Source organism: Atractosteus spatula, chromosome 6, assembly GCF_055471065.1.
Source record: "Atractosteus spatula isolate fAtrSpa1 chromosome 6, fAtrSpa1.hap1, whole genome shotgun sequence".
NCBI classification, from domain to species: domain Eukaryota; kingdom Metazoa; phylum Chordata; class Actinopteri; order Semionotiformes; family Lepisosteidae; genus Atractosteus; species Atractosteus spatula.
The window spans coordinates 21,772,443-21,792,257 of NC_142711.1; the positions used below are offsets into that span (position 1 = coordinate 21,772,443).

Consider the following 19,815-nt stretch of genomic DNA (forward strand, 5'->3'; position numbering starts at 1 on the left):
GAGTTTTAGACTGTTGATGACATTTTTCCACTTCCTGTGTTAAGATTTTATAGTATCAAATTAAACAAAAATGATTTCTTTAAAGTTGCCAGAAGATTTGATGATCTTGTTCAGTCGTGGGTCAAATACAAAGATAAACAAGAAGGCAACAGGCACTCAAGCCTGATTTCCCTCATTTTATAAGGATGAATGTAATCCAGCAAACGTGAGTTTCTCAAGAAGCACCTGGCCCTTACAGTGAATTCTGAGGAGAGGTTGAGTGAGCTGGCAAGCGTTCCGCTCCTTCTGAAAGTATTTAAGAACATAGCAACGCCTGATTTTGTGTACAGCGTTGTTTCCCACTGGACTGAAGCAGGAATCGACACCACCTTCTCCGAATATTGCGCAAGCATTGCAAAGCCTGAACAACTTCCTGATGACTCTGAAACTGGGCCTGCTTGTGTGAGCAGTGCTCAAGGCTGGGTGTTTCATCACCGGACACACAATGTTGGGTTTCAAATTCCTTTCAGAATGTTTTATTTAGGTAATCAAAGTCTCGCTTGGCTTTTAAAAACGACAGTTTCCAACCTACTTGTTCTGTTGGCATTAAATGGAATTTTAAAACTTGTTTCCCTATCCTTTAAAATGATCGCTTGCTGGCATCATACAGTTTGCCATGTAAAGTTGACCACTAAAAATGATTTATTTGCAGTGTAGTTGAAAATGGTGAAAGAAGATACACGCTTCCTCTTAATGTCTAATTGTATATATACAGTTGAGCGACAGGTTTTGTATAACGAGTATCAGTGGGTGTGCAGTGTGTCCCTACATGAGGTACACAAAACTCAGGCCGTAATATTTCAGGAACATGATGATTTCTGTTGTGCGCAAAGCCTCCCAAACCTCTTTTCTTCACATTTTCATTTTAATTTCCTTAAAATCTCCCATTTGGTTTAAATATAGGTTTTAATTACACTTGGATCAGTGAACCATGTTAATGTGTAGAAATTGATTCATTAACACAGATAAAAGTGTCTGAATGCATCAGGCTTGTATATGATAATAGCGTGATCGCAGAGCTGTAGTTAGAGTTGTATAGACTGCTTAACAAATTCTTCATCCTTTTAACAAAGGAATGAGGCTACGTTCAGAACATGGTAGGCCAGCTCAAGCATTTGGGATCTATTGTTGTTCTTTCTGATGCAAGCTTTTCTGAAACACTCCAGACACACAGTATTTTAATCTTAATTATTCATTTTGCAACACCAACCCATTTTGCCTGTTTCAGTATGAATTTATGAGAGGTTTGACAGGAAAAAAAGAATGTCACGGCTCTTGTTCCCTTTTTTCGTTTCTCGTTCCCTTCAGAGAATTGAACTTCAAGAAGCAGGCAGAGTAAGACACGTGTGTGGATATGCGTGTGCCAGGATACCCGGTGCTTGCATTGAAAGCCCAAATCGTCACCCATTTTAGTCATACTGTAACGATCGGTTTGGTGGAATAGAGAAGCAGCGTGCTGAAGCCATTATTCACATCAAAGTTAGTGCAGTGCAGTCAGAATCCGTCCACCATCACTACACAAATAACATGAGAAAGATGACTTACATACAAGAGGAGATCATTTAGCTAATGCTTGCTAGTAGCTAATTTATCCAAGTATATTATCATCCATCCATTTCTGGAAAGAAGCCAGGGTATCTGCTTTAGCAGTACGGACCAGACTTTCACAACTCTTTCTGTGAAACGAGTGCTTCTCGTTCCTAGCTGAAATGCAGTTTCGATTTGTGTTCTCTGATTCCTGTTCTCCTTGAACTGACTGGAAGCACCAATGATGGACGCAGACCAGGTGTGCCCTACAGTTCCTCTGAAATATCCAACCCACACAGCAGCGACTACAGCTGATAACCCACTTGGATCATTGAAGACTCATTAAACCTGATTACAGTAATGATTTGCCCCCACAAACATGGTGTCATGGTCCTTCGCCACCAGACTGTCACTCATGTTGATAGTCAACATGTAGATAAATTATACAGGATGGTGTTGTCTTGGTTGTCTCATTTCTAGTTGACAGTGGTAGAGCAGGCGTAACCAAATTTTCTGGTCCTGTGGATCATTGTTATTATGGCAGCAACATAAATGCATTATCCATCCATTAATGACAGCTTTTGGAGTCTCAATGGCTGTTCTCAACATATTGCAAAGAATTAGTTGATCACTTTTTGAGACCCGTGCCACTCATGTTCTTAAAGCAACACAAAATGTCAAATGTAATTCCTCCATCTTGCACCTGTGGGGGCAGGTGTGTTGATGCCTACAGTTCTTTTACAGATTCAATGGATGAACTTCCCAGTGATCGTTGTTTTTTTTACCATTTACATGCTTTTGCTCAAGCCAACAGTATGCTACTCATTAAGAAGACTTGACTTCAATGGAGACTACCTGAAAAAGAGTAGTTCGTACATATTTATGTACGATCCCCATTCCAGACCAGCATCAGCCCATCTAATATTTTGTTTTTGAGATCTGACATCAGTCTGTGAAGTGCAAGTGCTACTGGCTGACTAAAATCTAGAATGGATTAAAATCTAGAATGGAGTACGGTTCTAACATTGAATTGACAACGCACTCGCCAAAGTCGTCACAAGGCGAAGTGGTTAGGGCCCTGGACTGCTGATCGGAGGGTCCTGGGGCACTGCTGATGTTCACTTGAGCAGGGCATTTCCCTCAGACGGCTCCAGGTGAAGCCCCAGGTTATTCTGCTGTGTAAACGCGTCTCTAGGTCAGCAATGTCATTGAGTTTTTGTTCTGAATTGACTTACCTAGTAAAATAAAGGAATAAATAATGGTAACACAAAAATTCTTCCAGAGAATTGTTCTTATTGTTATTAATGAGAAAAAGGTATGGCATACAGCATAAGCATTTATTGCTTTCCTCTTTCAAATTACAAATCTCTTACAGGAACATTTAAGTTAACAATGTGGTTAACACATTTAGAAGATAATCACACATTACTCTATCTAGATTGGAATGTTTAATCTGCGTTTTAACATTACTGGCAGTGTCTTGTCACGTTCTATTTACTATTGTTCTGTTCTTTGTATTGCCATCCTTCTTCCCACGCTGTGTTCGCTGCAGTCTAGTTAGTGATAGGCCTTTGTGTTGCACACTTCAATAAAGACATCTGCCATGTTTTTGGAAAATATTTTACTCTCCTTTATTGTGCTGAAAAACAAAAGATTGCAGGCAGAACAATCGGCGTTTCTGCTCTACTGACAACTTTTTAAAATTTGTAGAGTCTTTAGCCATTTTCAGTGAATAAATAATGACTTTTAATTAAGTAATAAAGTCCTCTACAGGTCCGGTAATAAAATACATGTACAAGACCAATGTGTGTCCCTTTGTTGAAAATCAAATCGTATTCAGTGCCTTGCACAGTTTTCACACTGTTTTTGTTGCTTTAAAGCGTGCAGTCATCTCCTGTACACAGCATACTCCACATATTAAAAGTTAAAAACCAAAAAAAAGTAGCTAACCAATAACAGCGGAAAGAGAAAAGGAAAGGTCAAGATGGCATAAGTATTCAAACCCTTTGCTCATCCATCCATTTTTGACCGCTTTTTCTAGTTCAGGGTGGTGGAGCAACTGAAGCCTCTTGGCAAAAAAACAGGTGCAAGGCAGGGTATACACTGGACAGGCCGCCAGTCCATCGAGGGCAGACACACACTCAGGTCACAGCCAGTTTTCCCCAAAGCCAGTTAACCATTATTAATTTCAGCAAGTAATCATCACTCATGCAGTTGGTTCCCGGTTTACCTCAGAATCCGTTAAAGCTCTTGCTGTAACGGGCGCAGTCTGATGTGGGAGTGAGGTAATTTGTGGAGTACCACAAGGATCTCTTCTAGGACCTCTGCTCTGCTCATCTCATTATCACTGATATGGAGTCTGGTGTAGTAAGTAAACTAATCAAGACAGCAGAAGGTAGCAGGAGATGCCAAATTAGGAGGACTAGTACATATAATTAAAAAATATGGGGAGAAAGTTCAAGCCTAGTAAACATCTAGAAGATTACGTTTAAGGTACATAAGTGCACAGTTTTGTATGCAGGTTTCCCATACAAAATGGGGAATGAGAGACTGTATGGGGAAAAAAGATATCTACATTGACTCACCATTTACATCTCCTAGACGCCGTTGGGACTCGGTTTAAAGAGGAAATCAAAATGTTAGGATACAGTATCTTGTTAAGAGTTAATAGAATTTAAAACAAAGGGTTGTTAAGTTTAAATTGTAAAGTGCACTAGTAAGGACTCATGTAGAATATTGTGTAAAGTTTTGATCACTACATTATAGAAAACATATTGCTGCTTTGGAATATGTCCAGAGAGGAGCAGCCAGATGTATTCCGGAGCTTGAGGGGATGTCCTACAATGACAGGCTGAGGGAACGTCATACAAGTGATTCGAATGCTCAAAGGCCTTGACAACATAATATTTATAGCTTTCTTCACCTTAAACTGCAAAACGCAAACCAAGGGGTATATGTGGAAATAATGTGGAACTGCATTTAGAACAAGAAGAGGAAGAACTCAGACATATTGTTGAAGCTGATGCACTGCCTTATTTGAAGAAACAGCTGGTTGAGATCCTTTGCTCAATTACTGTAGCTATCAACTACTGTGAGGGGGTGGTAGGTTCAGATAAGATGGAGTCCCTTGTGTGAAGTACATTTCCCAGAAGGCAATGCAAAATGACCTGCCATGCTCAGTCACCTGACCATTTGGCAATGTTTTTTAAAAGCTTTGTTATAATTAATGTGGAACTGAAATCAGCTACAAGTTGAGTGCTTAGGAAAGGATGAAGTTTCAAACTTCACCAGATAATTTTTCTTGTAGTTTTCTGTTCTCTGTCACTTTTGTTTTAATAGCAGAAGGTATGCTAGGTACCCCTTGATTGTTGCCATGAGGCAAAGTATTGAAATTTCAGTTTCCTTCACAGAATATACATCATTGAGAAGGTTTATTCTGGGTACGTGATCATTCATTACTCACAAAAAATTGGTGATAGTAAGGCTCTTGGTGTGCAGAAAGGCTGTGTAATATGCACAGATGACCTTATCTGACAGATTGCAGTTGACAACTCAAACCATGGTAGGTTAAATTAAATCAATGGCTCATTCTACGCTCCTAGTGATTCAATGTTATTGACTGAGGAGGTAGCACCTAAAATTAAGGAGTAGTGTTAAACCATGAACTCCGGTCTGCCTAGGGGCTGTAAGTGCCTGTAGGAATTTAGCATGCCATGTGCCTGCCAGGGTGCAATGACAACACCTCACAGGTAAAGTGTGCTGTCTGGCTCCGACTGAAGATAGGGAGTCAATAGGCTGAACTTGCTATGGAAAGGGGCACTTTAAATAATTTTTATCAGCCAACATTATTTCTCCAAGCCACTAAAATAACTGTATGAGTGAGAGAGCTAAGAGTGAATATCGGACACTACCTGGGCTGGGTTCCTCACATGGGTTTCCTTATTCTGTCTCCTGACTTGAACCTTGATTGAACAGCTCTGGGATCCATTGCCAGTCAGACTTATCGCAACCAGCAAACATGCGATCTACCATGAGGAGTAAAGCACTTGGTCTCTTGATAGCATTTAGAGGCTCGTGAAGTGTATACAAAGCCAATTGCTGTCTCAAGTGTTTAATTGGCGGAAATAAACTAATATGTATATTTATATAAGTGGCAATTATTACACATGAAAATGCAGTATGAAATAGTTCAATGTCCTTAACCTTTTGCGCATTCATTTCGTAGTACATAGTATGTTTACCTGTGAGCTTCGGCTACTCTCCTCTCTGGCAGTTGAATTTCTAGTACTTTTGGGTTGTTTTGGTAATAGTAAAAAACAGAACATCTTGGCAGTCTGTCATACCAAAGGTTATATTTTGAATTATGTTCGTGCTAATAGGTACTGTATTAATTTTAATCTAGACATCCTGTTTTTCACTTTACATCTATAGGATCTGTTTATTTAACGAGACGTTTTCACCATTGCCAAGCAGTCAACCATGCTGGTTTTCCGATTCTGTTCTGTGCTGGCTAGTTTGCAGATATGTTTTATAGATCCCTAACTCCTTCTCTTGACAGCTTGGCTCCTGTTAAACCAAGTCTGTTTCTGTGTTGCTGTGTTTCCATGGTATATTGACCAGGTAAATTCTGTGGAGGCATTCTCGCGTACATCTTCAGGCATCTAAGGAGTACTTAGTTGAATATAGGTGTGCTTTGGCAACTGTTGGATTCTTCCCTTTCTCTCATATTATGAATACTATTCCCATAATAAGCCTGGATACATTTTGCCCAACATTAAGCAGCTTCTAAAGTTGAACTCCTGTAAACTGATACCTGCTTCACATTGTTTATGCAGTACTTTTATAGATGTTTTTACAATGAAACCTGTGAAAACACCACACTCTCAACTCCTCGCATACTTCTAATGCACTGCCTCTTCATATGCTTTTACTGGCACGTCTCTGTCTCACTTTTCAAACTTGCTGTGCCTCTCGGCGTGTCTCACTGCAGGGATCTCCATCAGGTCCTGGACAGAACCAATCTGACAATTATCACCTCAATTAAACAGGAGGTTTCTTAAATTAAGAAGTTGTTTAGGCCTAAAATCTAATTCTCTTGAACAGATTACATTCTTAATTCATCAATAGCTTATATGTTTCCCAATCTTTACAAACAGATGACCTATACAACTGACTGGATTGTACATCTTCACTTATCTTAAGGAGTGCTTGGTTGAGTACACTCTAGGATCACAAACGGAGACTCCTGTCAAACTGAGTTGGAGGAAAACCCTCCTGCTATTTTTTGGATCCCATTCCTGAGATTCTGCCCTTTGCCTCTTGGTGCTCCACATTATGAATGACTCCCTGAGCTTTGGAACGGTGCCAGTAGCTTTAAAAAATTACTACAGTCATTACTGACTTAAAACCTGATATGGCTTTAGATAATCTGGCCCATATCAACCTTGCATTTTCTTGAGAAAACATTAGTATGTGCTGTTGCAGTGCAACTACTGTCGGTATAAATACGTTTTAGAGCTATTTTAAATTAGTTTGAGCACTTTATAATGTATTTTATTAATGATTTCCTCATGACAGTTGATACAGGTGCATTATATATCATAATTATATTAAATTATAGTCCTACATGTACATGAGATACTGTAAATCATGGCTTCCTGTTTAGAGACATTTGGCTTCTCTGGTACAACCCTTCAATGGTTTAATCTTACCTTGCTGGGTGATGGAATTTTGTTTCTCTTAGTGGTTTTAGTTCTGAGGTTGGGTTGGTTATGTCTGGTATTTCACAGGACTCAGTACTGTCCCCTGAGCCCTTCAGTATTTTTGTTCTGAGAGGTGTTAAAAACATAGCAAATACTGTTGGTTCTAAAGCTAATTGATCTTATTTCTAATCCCTCTCAGTACAGAGTAAGTTTTGTTTTGATTGATTAAATGCCAAAATTGTGTGGTCTGATTTGTGTACTTTGTATTTTGTGCAACTGATTTGGAGGTAACTGTTTCAGTACAGTACTACCTTGCTTTCAGTTGTGCTGTGTTACTATTGTTGTGCATCGACCCTCTTTAAAAGACACAGAAGCAGGTTACCTACAGTAGCTCATCAGCTAGCCTGTTGAAGAGTCTCACCTCTCTCTCTAGTCTCTTTAGTCCCAGCAAGCCCAGGTTCTGGCAGCCATCTGCAGCCTTTTGACCCAAAGAGGAATGTTAATTGTGTTACGAGGAATAGTTAGATGAAAGAAGCAACTAAAATGCCCATCCTCTTCTCCATGAAATCATCGATTGCCGTTTGCTTAAGACAATTGTTTAGAGTAGTTTTCCATTCTTGGTAGAATTTTATGAAGATTTAAGGGTATCCCCAAAATTTTGTCCATCACCTTTACTATGTTTTCAAAACAGTAGAAAATGTTTTGTGCTACATGAACAGGCCAATTGCTGTAAAATAGAAGCATATCTGCCTCCATGCCATGATGCATGCGACTGTGTCACAGGCTAGCCCTCACTACAATGTTATTGTCCCCTGAGGCCGGACTCAGTGTCTGATGTAGTGGGTCTTTACGTCTGTCACAGGCTGGCCCTGCTACAATGTCATTGTCCCCTGAGGCTGGGCTCATGTACAGTAGTGGGCAGCTCAAGTCCAGATGAAGCATAGAACAGTGCTCAACCTCTGCTGACTGTTGACACTGCCTGGGAAAGTGTAGAGGATGCTTTGAGTCTTGAGGAGTGGCTTCATTCCACCATTGGAGTTCTCCGTAATTGTAAAGCCAGAATGAAAGTACTCTTTGTGCTTTAAGTGGCAAAACTTCAAATTAAAAAGGAACACCCCATATTTTTCGAATACCTGTTTGAGTGGTATCTCTTATAATTAAGCCGATTATGCTTTATAAGGAACTCCGAGAACTGCACTAAAGGTTTGGAAGTCCCAGGTATTAATTATGACAGAAAATGCACAGCACTTTTAGTTGTTTTGTGTGCATATTATAGAAGGAATCATTAGGGATGAATGCTTAGTTTACTTTACATAACTAATTGGTTGTGCCTGTGCTATCTCCAGCACTTTCTTTCTAGACCAATTCTAGTAAAAGCATGTGCATGTTTTGCACAAATGCATTACAATTCCTTATACAGAAGTGCTCTTCTGTTATCTACTGTACAGTATGTTGTTTGACAAAATGTCATTCTGCTGTAGAATGAGCAGTTACGTGGACCACAAGCCGAGATTAGCGTAGAATGAATTCAGGTTGCCCATGCTGAGTTATGTTTTTCGTGGGTGCCACTAAGAATTAGTATTTATTCCCTGAAATCTCCAATAGTGATAGCTGATGTTATAAACACTTGAGAATGCACTCTTAATTAGATCATTATGAGAATCTTCACTGGATTGCAGTAAAGACTATAAAAATTGTTTTTTGTGGAACCAGATTTTAGCTTTATTCTAAAAGCAAAGTTATTTTTTTTTGCGTTACTTTAGTGCAGCAGCTGTCATTTCCACCTATGAAGGTGCATGATATATCACTTTGTTCTAACATATTTGAAAAAGAGTAAGCCAATATCTTTGATGTTTAATGTATGTGAGACTTAAAGAAGGAAGGTATTCTAGATGCTGTAAATTGTTTAAAATTCAGTGATTTTCATAGAGCACTCAGAGGTTATCATCTGGTCACCATTCTCTAAGGGGGTGGCTGGTCACTTAGGGTGACCTGAAGTCTTCTCCAGCTGTCCCTGTCACCAGGTGCCTGTTCTAATCTTCCAGATTGTTTACCTCAAGAAACAATGGCAGGAGGCAAGCAGACGGACATAATATTTCAGAAAGGGTTCAGAGTCCTGTTGTGCTTTCATTTGGAGATCCCAAGAATGGTTTTAGAGAAGCTTAATACAACTTTTTTTTCTTATTCAAGGCAAGCAGTAGCATTTTCTTAACCTTTTTTTCACTTTATGCATTTTCAATATTTATATCTTAATTTTAATGACTGATTTGTTCAAAAGAATTTTTTCTGACTCGCACTGATGAAATGTCTGAACAGGTACTGCCTATATCTTCTCAAACAGAATGATATGGCTCTGAGGATTTATGTCAAGCATCGCATTTGCTTAAAAATGGTTTGCAGTCCACTCACTCTGTGATATGGTAAAGCCAAAGAAGACAGAGGGTCTTAAATATGTTGCATGAGTGTGTTGCTTTGTCTTCTTGAAAGCTTCTTTTTAGAAATCGATTATAAAGAAAAGCCTTAAAACGTGTATTAGTGTTTTGCAGCAACTCACCGTTACCCATGGCTGTGCTGATTTGGTTTTGCAGTGAAGAATGAATGTGGCTCAGACGCTGAGGATGAGCAGAACAATGACCCTATCGTGGAGGAGATCCTGCAGCAGGGGGACACCGCTGTCATCTACCCTGAGGCACCGGAGGAGGAGCAGAGACAGGGCACACCTGAGGCCAGCGGCCACGACGAAAACGGTAATTAATAATTCCTTACACTTACATAGCGCTTTTCTGGACACTTCACTCAAAGTGCTTTACAGGTAAGGGAGACTCCCCTCCACCACCACCACCAATGTGCAGTACCACCTGGATGATGTGATAGCAGTCAGACTGCGCCAATACACTCATCACACACCAGGTATCAGTGGGAAGGAGTGATGAAGCCAGTTCATGGATGGGGATTATTTGGAGGCCATTATTGGTAAAGGCCAGGGGGGAATTTGGCCAGGATGCTGGGGTTACACCCCTACTCTTTTCGAGAAATGCCCTGGGATTTTTAATGATCACAGAGAGTCAGTTTTACTTCTCATCCGAAGGACGGTGCCCGTCACTATAATGGGGCATTAGGACCCACACAGAAAACAGGATGAGCACTCCCTACTGATTCCACTTACACCAACAACCTTAGCTCTCCCAGGAGGTCTCCCATCCAGGTACTGGCCAGGCTCACACCTGCTGAGCTTCAGGGGGTTGCCAGTTGGGAGTTGCAGAGTGATATAGCTGCTGGCCATACAAGGTAAAGAGTCCTATACAGGGTATATATGGGTAAAGAACCCACACTCTTGCCAGGATCCTGCAGAGAGGTTTCTCAACTGTTAAACCTTCTGATCAAGTATCTTGTCAGTTTGATGCATCGCAAGAATGCTCTGCATACCTCTGAGTTAAGCCCAGGGAGTGTTTTTAACCTTCAGTCACGGGAGAAAACTAGAGAAAATGACAAAAACTGATGTCACATAATATCATACATCCAGAATGTGTCACATACAGTCTTTCAGAGTTTGACATGTCTGCCATACAGATTCAGGCAAATGCTGTACAACATGGCAGCATCCCGAGTTTCAATTACATACCATTTTACTCAGAAAGGCCAATTTCCCTGCCATAATGAATATCATTTTAAAGTTTAATTTAATCTCTTTGCAAATTCTTTTCAATTATTCAAGGTCTGTCACCACAAGGTACATTATTGTTCTAATTTTACGATCATAGACACCCTACCTTGAATACTCATGCCAGTCCTTCCTTAAGAATGCACTGCTCTAGTGATATTTGTGTAAAGACAAAAGGTAGCTCTAACAGGCCAATCTGTCTTTTACAGTAACTGTGGTTTATCTGTCGTCTTCTTCACAGGGACACCAGACGCTTTCTCTCAGCTTCTCGCTTGTCCGTACTGCGACAGAGGATACAAACGCTACACATCTTTGAAAGAACACATCAAGTATCGACACGAGAAGAACGAGGACAACTTCAGCTGCTCTGTTTGCAGTTACACATTCGCCTACCGAACACAGCTAGAGCGCCACATGACGGCACACAAATCTGGGCGAGATCAGGTAGGAGCTGAAATGTCGCTAACTAATCCCAGAACGTAGTCTGGAAGTGCTTAAAGCAGTTTATTCAGTTGGCATTCAGAATGACACAAGTGATTGCAGGTTCTTTTCATTTTCTAAACAGTCATTTAGAGACAAATTCACGTCAAACTTATCTTGGGGTGTTTTTCTTTGTAACCTTCCAGCGTCACGTCACGCAGTCTGGGGGAAATCGGAAATTCAAGTGCACTGAATGTGGAAAAGCATTTAAATACAAGCACCACCTCAAGGAGCACTTGCGTATCCACAGTGGTAAGCGCAAAACCTGTTTTTTCTGCAGCTCGCTTCATCCAAAATCTCTCGCCTCCAAGCTCCTCTCAATTGCGTCTATTTTGTTTTTCGTTGCGAAAACCTTTTAACTGACTCATTTTGAATGAGTCAATTTACGCTGCATAGGATTAAAGAAAACGTGTGCCATTTTGGCAGGAACAGTCAAGCTAAAAGTATTGTTTTCATGACAAGACATGAATAATCTTTTCAGTGTGTTCATTTTCTAGTGTGCAAGTTGTACTCCAATGTGCAATTTGTCCTTATCAATATAGTACTCTGATTTTGTTATTGGTATAGATATAGTGACCCTAATAAGCCTTTAGCTTGTACTACGTCACCTAGTAATTGTAAGGGTTCTAAGACTGTTTTCCCCTGAAATAGGTTATTTATATATCTTAGATCCACCAGTGCACCCACAGCCCAGCACAATACATTAGTTTCACATAATGACCCCTCTTTATTCCCCTGCATGTCGATTGCCAGGTGTAATAATGCATTGTCCCTACTTCTCATGCCACTCCCACCCCCCAGTCTTGAGCAATACCTGTACTACCATTCCACATGTCACCTCTGAACTGTATGGTAATTAACGCACATCTACAGGAATGTGTGTCGGTCAATCTTTGTCGATTCTTTAAGACAGGGACACTTAAAGAACAAAGAAAGATAAACACACCAACCCTTACAATAACACTGGCCATTCTGTGCAAACATAGTTAACAGTGTCCCAAAACCTGTTGCCCTACACCTACATTTTGTGACCCACATGGTAATTGGCAATATGTACAGCAATTCAAAAACATTTCCCAGTGCTCATATCAAATGAGCCTTTCATGAGACGTTGGTACGCGTGGTTTCCCTCTTTTCATTTTAAATCTCTTTCGCTTTGCAGGAGAGAAGCCATATGAATGCCCAAACTGCAAAAAGCGTTTTTCTCACTCTGGGTCGTACAGCTCCCACATCAGTAGCAAGAAATGTATCGGTCTGATGCCCGTGAACGGACGACCTCGGCCAGGCGTCAAGCCTTCCCAGTGCGAGTCTCCGTCTCTGTCATCGTCGCCCACCGCACCCGCCCGGACACAGCTCCGGGAAAAGATTGACAATGGCAAACCCTTACAAGAGCAGCTTCCCATCAACCAAATCAAAACCGAACCTGTGGATTATGAGTACAAACCTATCGTGGTAACCCCGGGAATCAACTGTGCCACACCTTTGCAAAATGGGGTGTTCAATGGAGGCTCTCCTTTGCAGGCCACGGCTTCATCTCAGGGTGTGGTGCAGGCTGTGGTGTTGCCAACAGTTGGCCTCGTGTCTCCTATTAGCATCAACCTAAGTGACATTCAGAATGTTCTCAAAGTAGCAGTGGACGGGAATGTTATCCGCCAAGTCCTGGAGAATGCTCACGTCAATGCCTCATCCAAAGAACAAGGAACAATTGGCTCAATGCAGCCGGGAGGCCATTCCCTCATCTCTGCCATCAGTCTTCCCCTCGTCGATCAGGATGGAACGACCAAAATCATTATCAACTACAGCCTGGAGCAACCCAGCCAGGTTCAAGTCGCACCTCAAAGCTTGAAGAAGGAGAACTCGAGCAACACCGAGGTCTGCAAAACTGAGAAACTCCCCGAAGACCTCACCGTCAAAACCGAGAAAAGCAAAAGCCCTGAGACTGAAAAGAGTACCAGCACTTGTCTTCTTTGTGATGACTGCCCAGGTGGTTTAAATGCACTTCAAGAGCTTAAACACTGTAATTTGAAAAGAGAAGGTGGCAGTCAGACTTCCCATGTCAATGGGACAGATCCAGAAAAATCTGGTTCATCTCTTCCTTTGGATGGAAGTCTGTCTCCTGGCCAGCCACCCCTAAAGAACCTCTTGTCACTCCTCAAGGCATATTATGCCTTAAATGCCGAGCCAACCAAGGAGGAGCTCTCCAAAATTTCTGATTCCGTAAACCTGCCCCTAGACGTGGTCAAGAAGTGGTTTGAGAAGATGCAGACTGGACAGATTTCGATGGGGGCTTCGAGCTCTTCCTCAGGACAAGAGACACCCCCGCCTGAATCTGATCAGACTGAAGCGGCTTCACCCTCCACAGGAAAAGCGCCGGACAGCACAACGACCGAGGACAACCCAGATACGTTGACTAAGTCCCAGGCTGTTTCCCTGCCGTCCTCCAGCAGGAGTATAAATGGATCTGGAAGCAACACCCCTTCCCCCTCACCACTAAATTTGTCTTCGTCCAGGCCTGTTGTTGTGAAGACTGAGGACAACTCTGAGGAAGAGGTGCAAGCAGAACCCCTCGACCTTTCACTACCAAAGCTACCCAGAGAAGAAATGGAAAGAGCCACCAGTTCCAGTGTTTACCAGAACAGTGTTTTCTCCGTTCAGGAAGAACCTTTGAACTTGACTTGCACAAAGAAGGAACAGCTACAAAGTGACACTATTAGCGCAAGCCTAAATCCTATTTATGTTACCCCACAAAGTGCCAATCCTATCAACATCGCTATTCCCACAGTCACCACTCAGTTACCTACGATTGTTGCCATTACCGACCAGAGCAGTGTCCCTTGTATACGGGCACTAGCAACCAACAAACAGACTATCTTGATCCCCCAGGTTGCGTACACATACACCACTTCAGGAACCAGCCCCGCAGGAACTGAAACCCAGCTGAAAACAATACAAACAAATGGAAACCAGGTTTGTAAAAAAATAATACTAATCCCTTGTTTGAGAATAGCTGCTTTTGCTATGAGTAAAGCGTGTTTCTTAGAACTTTTTATTCAAGATAAAAATCTAGTAAATCTCTTCATATCTAGTAACATTTAGAGTTCGCTTTGTGGGATTTGGGTTGTGTTTTCTCTACCACTTATCACTCTAGTATTGTAATGTGTAGTATACAGACAGAAAACAGAAGAACCTGTCTTACTTGGAAATTGAAATTGTGCATTTGCTGCCCCTAATGAAAAACAATTGACCTCAGGTATAAAGTTTGAGCTGACTGAGTCGCCACGTGCTCCATCCTTGTGTCACAAGATTGGGGAAGAGAAAGAGAAACATTGCAAAAGTGCATCTGCAGGGTGACGAAATTGAATTGTGTTATATTGCACAATATAGAATATTTCTCTTTTTTGTCTTTTAAAACCAGGCCTTGTCCTCCTTTGTTAGAGTTTATTATTTCCTGATAAACACACTTGAAAAGGATATATGCTACATGTCTTTAGGTTATAGGACAAATCTGGATGATGTTGTATACAGTATATAAGGCAAATATGTAAAACAGAATTAAAATCTTAAATTCGATGTTTAAAAATTAGCAACTAAGCATTTGCTGCTGTGTACAGAAGTACTGCTTATCAACATGTTTCTAATACGCTAACCAGTCAAACGTCTGTTACAAGTGAAATTGAAAGATAATTGTAGGAATTGAAAATTCAAGTTTTTTTTAATTTTGTTTGAATGTAAAATAAGGTTTTATTGCCTTCCTAACCCTACAAACCAAATGGGAAGACTTAGTAACAGCAAAATGTGAAAAACAGAAATTCTCCTCCATAAATCAGAAGAATGAACTTAGTTCCTTCTGACATAGTGCAACACTCTGTTCAGAGCAGGAGAGGTGAGAAGATTCAAGGGAATAAGTAAACTAAAAACATTTAAGTTCCTGTTTCAAGTGTATTGTAGCGGCCTTCAATTAAGTTGTGTGGTGTAACAGGGTGTTGCTTCTTAACACTAAATTAAGACTGTAGATGCATCACTGAGCCCTCGGGACTCTTTCATAGAAAATCACTGCTGCGATTCCAGATGTCTTGGAAACTTTCCTCTAAGGTCAGCTATTGCAGAGAAGCAAAGTTCCACCTATCTAGCCCAGTTTTGAAAAGTTTCCATATTTCATCTTAAGTAGAGGGTGGAGAAGGACAGTCCCTGGAAGCTTTGTGATATCTCATAATTCTTCTTTTATTTTAGTCTTTGGACTGTTACACTAAGCTGTTCACTTTGGAATCAAGAGTGAAGGTGGAAACACCACATGGGCCAGAAGCACTGCCAGGTCTCAGCGCTGGCTGAGGTCTAGGGTGATTTTATGCTTGTTTGTAAGAAGGAGTGGAGCGGTCTCGCCCATGAAGGAGCTGGGTGTATTCTGGTTCTTCAGAGGCATTTTAGTGCTCTGGTGTTCCTCTCAGGCAGTGCTTGAGAGAGCAGAAGGGGCAGGCCACTGCCAGGAATAGTGTACATATTATCAGGGCATCTCCTGGCATTCTTTCCATTATAGAATGTCGGGGAGTCACTGGGATTCTAAATCAGCAGGAATGTAAATGCCACGTTATGCACACAGTTTAGACAGCAGGAGCCATAGGGCTTGAATGTGGTGCTCTCTCCACAGTTCTCTCTGCTGTTTTCCTTGTTAAAGATGCCATTCCTAATCCCTGACTCTTATGGAAATCAAGTGTTGCTTTGTGCATCAACAACTGGATGATAGCTGCACTATATAAAACAAGTTCAGAGGTAGTCAGTGCTTTTCTTGCTGTGATTGTTTTGGATGAGCTTTTTTGCTCTTTAGCATTTCAACTAACTGAAATGTGCTTACCATTTGAATTTCCCCTCTGTTTTTAATTTCCCTTTTCTTTATTTTTAGCCCTGCAAAACAAAAAAGGTAAATATTTTTCTGCGTTGTGTTCTTCATCACTGTTTGTTTGCCCCCTAATGGCAAAGGTGTGTTAACAAGCATTTGTGGTTTTCCAGTTCAATCAAAGACACAAGATGTTTCCACATCCCAGATTTCCACTTGACTGTTGAAATCTGCTTATAAACCATGCATGACAAGGGATTTTTACTCATGCCTGCGAGTCAGCAACCACATGAAATGGTCCACTGAAAAAATCTGCCCAGTACGCTTGAACAGATGTGTGCTGTAGATACAAATTCAGTTTGTTTTTCTTTGGTCAGTTTTGTAGCCTTTTAACTTTATTTATGGATCTTATGTAAAATAAGTTCTGCACTGTGATCTTGACTTTATATCATTGGCCTTGGTACACTCTATAAATTTACCACACTAAAGACCAGTTTGGCCTTGTCTGTGTTTTTTTTCATTGTTTAGAAACCTGGTCTGCTTTTGTGGTAACATAAAACAGTAATACGAGAGAATCTGTTTAGGCGGACTCTTTAGTCTTTACTGACACATTTGAAATAAATGTTACACTTATTTTTATGGTGCTAGCATAGACACAGTGCAGTACAGTAGGTGTAATTGGTAAGTCCCTGCTTCATCTGGCTGTTCCACTATCTGAATGAAGACAATAATAACGAATCCAAGGCAGCAACGTCTCATTTTAGAAACCACCATTAAGACCAAGAGCACCTAGCAGGCATTTATCAATCACATTTCCATTGGCTACATCTGGTACTTGTACTTTTTGAATTATACTCTAAAAATTCACTTGTGCCTCCTTCTGGTACTGCATCTAGACTAAAATCCTTTGGCTCTCAAGCTTTTGAGCTGACTAACTTAAAGCTAACACTCTCAGAGTATTACGTGTCTTCCATTCTTCGTATCCTTTTATGTGCTGTTAGTTTTCTTTTCTGTTTTAGTTCTGTAGAGACCTCAATTCACTCTTCCGAGTGCTATCATTTTTCTTTTGTTTTACGCATCACGAGGATGTTCTTGAGCAGTTTCTCATAATGGTGACAGAAAATGAAAAAGCGCCTCAAGTTTCACTCTTACTTAATTTGACATTTTCAGATCTAGTTGTATTTTCACGCAAAAATATGGTGAAAGAGCTGATGTATGAACCTACAGCTTGGTTTTGCTCTTTAAAGAAAGCAGCTTTCAGGCTTGTGTTTAGATACAAATTATTGTTGTGTCCTCCGTTTCTCTGTCCCCATCTTCTATGTTCTGTAGTTTGGGAGCTCAGAAAATGCACCTGCCTATACCTGAAGGAGGAAAACAACGAAAGAAAAGTTTTCCTGAAACTTCTGTAGTTTCCCAACTACGTTTTATGACCTCCCTGTGTCCATTTTGTCCCCAGCTTCACCCTTTAATTACAGTATGAAATGTGTACATACTATTAGAAGGCATTTGCTGTAGGCCTGATAAAGGTGACATCCTGGTATATTTATCCTGGCATTTAACAAGTCAGTCACATGTTATTTACTGGCTGGGGAAATATATCATGTGCTGTCTCTTAAGTCTGCTTATGGAAAGAGCAGTTAGTTTTCTGTCAATTTTGTGAGATTTAAAAAATGAAATTTTAAGACTGCACACCTTTAAGTCATAGCATTGTTTTGTGTATTTTGTGCCACTTTTTGTGAAAAGTGGCAGTATTGTGAAGGCTCGCCCTTTGTTTTTTATATGTTACAGAGAATGCAACTATATGTGTCCGCATATATATATTCTGTAACTTCATCACCTTCTTGCTTTTCATTTCATTATTGTTTTTCACATCTGATATATTATTAGCCTTATAATGAAAGAAGTAGATGATATCCTGAAATAAGACGAGATTATTTTTTTTCCTGTTTAACCCGAGTCCTTTAAATGTCACCCCTCTCTCATTCTCTCACAGGAAGACACTAGTTCTGAGGGCATCTCCACTGTGGAAGACCAAAATGACTCCGACTCCACTCCTCCACGGAAGAAGATGAGGAAAACAGAAAATGGAATGTACGCCTGTGACTTGTGTGATAAAATATTCCAGAAGAGCAGCTCTCTGCTGAGGCACAAGTATGAGCACACAGGTATGTGGAAAATATCACCTCAGAGCCATGATTTATGACCACGCTTGACTCCTCTGTCTGCTGTTGTTGAGACATTGCATCACTGTGTGCTGCTGAGGTCCAGAGACATATAAAACAAGCCTGAAGAGATAGGAATACAAAAATGCAATATGGCTATCCGTGACATAGTTTATGGATACTAGAAACAACCCTTTTAGCAATTACTGCATAACATGCTCTTACCGCATTGTAAATTCTTTCCTGTATTTTAATTAAACTTGGATATTGCATCAGGGTTCTGCTTGTAATTAACTGTGTGCTTTTGGAGTAGTCAGACAAAGGAAGCACAGGCAGTGTCTCAGTGTGAGTGCAAATCACCCATATTGAAAATACTTTTCAGTTGCAACACTAGCAGCGGGAAAGTAAGGACATATTTGAATTGAATTAATTTATCATTGTCAGTAACTACAATAGTTGTGTACTATAGCACTTGTGTTCAAAGTAGATCTTTCCTGTAGCAGTCAGAGTAAAGTTAATTTACTTGAGCACTTTATGTTTTACACATTTTTTCATTCTGCGGTCTCCTTGAATAGTTTTCAGCACATTTTCTAGTTCGACAGCACCTTGGCAGCTATTGCATTTTTCTGAAGTGACAAAGTCAAAGCTCACTGCTTTTAAAAAAATACATGAACTGCTTTACAGCAGCTTGTGCTGCTCAATAGTACTATCTGTACCTGTCTTCTTTACAGTATTATTCAAATTATATTGCAGACATACAGCGTTAGCAATGCACATTGGCACAGCAGTTGGAAATTTAAATCTTTGTATATCGGTTGGAGTTCAGTGGTTTAAATGCTGGATTTCAGCTCTTTACAGTAGTTCCAATATGGATTTGGAAATCAGCTTTCCATGTCCTCACTGAAGCTATTGTGTCCTATAAGCAGACCCACAGTAATAAATTTTAACCCTTATGTACAAGGCCTAGTATAACACCCAGTGCCTTTATCCTCATCATAATGATAATTTCGGTGTTTTATCAAGGATCTTGATGGTCATAATGCTTTAAATATTAATACTGATATAGCTGATTAATTAAAACAGGTTTCCCTGGATTTCTGCTTCCATTGACATACTTCTTTATTCTAATACCAAAAAAGCACTGCAGCTGCCTTTCCTGTGTAACCTTTTCAGTTTTTTTTAAGGATGTTAACGTAAAAATCTAACAAAACAAATGGAATAAGGTGTGTTATTTATTGGGTTCTAAACCGAAAACGGCCTTTAATGTGCAAAGCGGATCTTGGGGGCCGATTCCGGCTCACCCGAGGCCCGAGTCGCGCCGGTGCTCTGATGTTGTCCCCTGCTCGTTTCAGGCAAAAGGCCCCACGAGTGCGGCATCTGCAGCAAGGCCTTCAAACACAAGCACCACCTGAT

At 40.6% G+C, this 19,815-nt stretch overlaps 1 protein-coding gene across 3 annotated transcripts in view; it reads left to right on the forward strand.

The window, feature by feature from the left end:
* zeb1b (zinc finger E-box binding homeobox 1b) overlaps positions 1-19,815 on the forward strand; it is a 107,465-nt gene that overhangs the window by 85,130 nt on the left and 2,520 nt on the right. For 2 of the 3 annotated variants that reach the window (XM_088918964.1, XM_088918966.1), the window contains exons 4-10: positions 9,857-10,015; positions 11,171-11,373; positions 11,556-11,661; positions 12,572-14,376; positions 16,307-16,324; positions 18,234-18,405; positions 19,755-19,815. The exon at positions 19,755-19,815 is cut by the window's right edge and continues 2,520 nt beyond it. In XM_088918964.1, the coding sequence (XP_088775090.1) occupies positions 9,857-10,015; positions 11,171-11,373; positions 11,556-11,661; positions 12,572-14,376; positions 16,307-16,324; positions 18,234-18,405; positions 19,755-19,815 (2,524 nt within the window). The remainder of the gene's footprint in view (positions 1-9,856; positions 10,016-11,170; positions 11,374-11,555; positions 11,662-12,571; positions 14,377-16,306; positions 16,325-18,233; positions 18,406-19,754) is intronic. The other variant, XM_088918965.1, reaches the window with a different exon arrangement.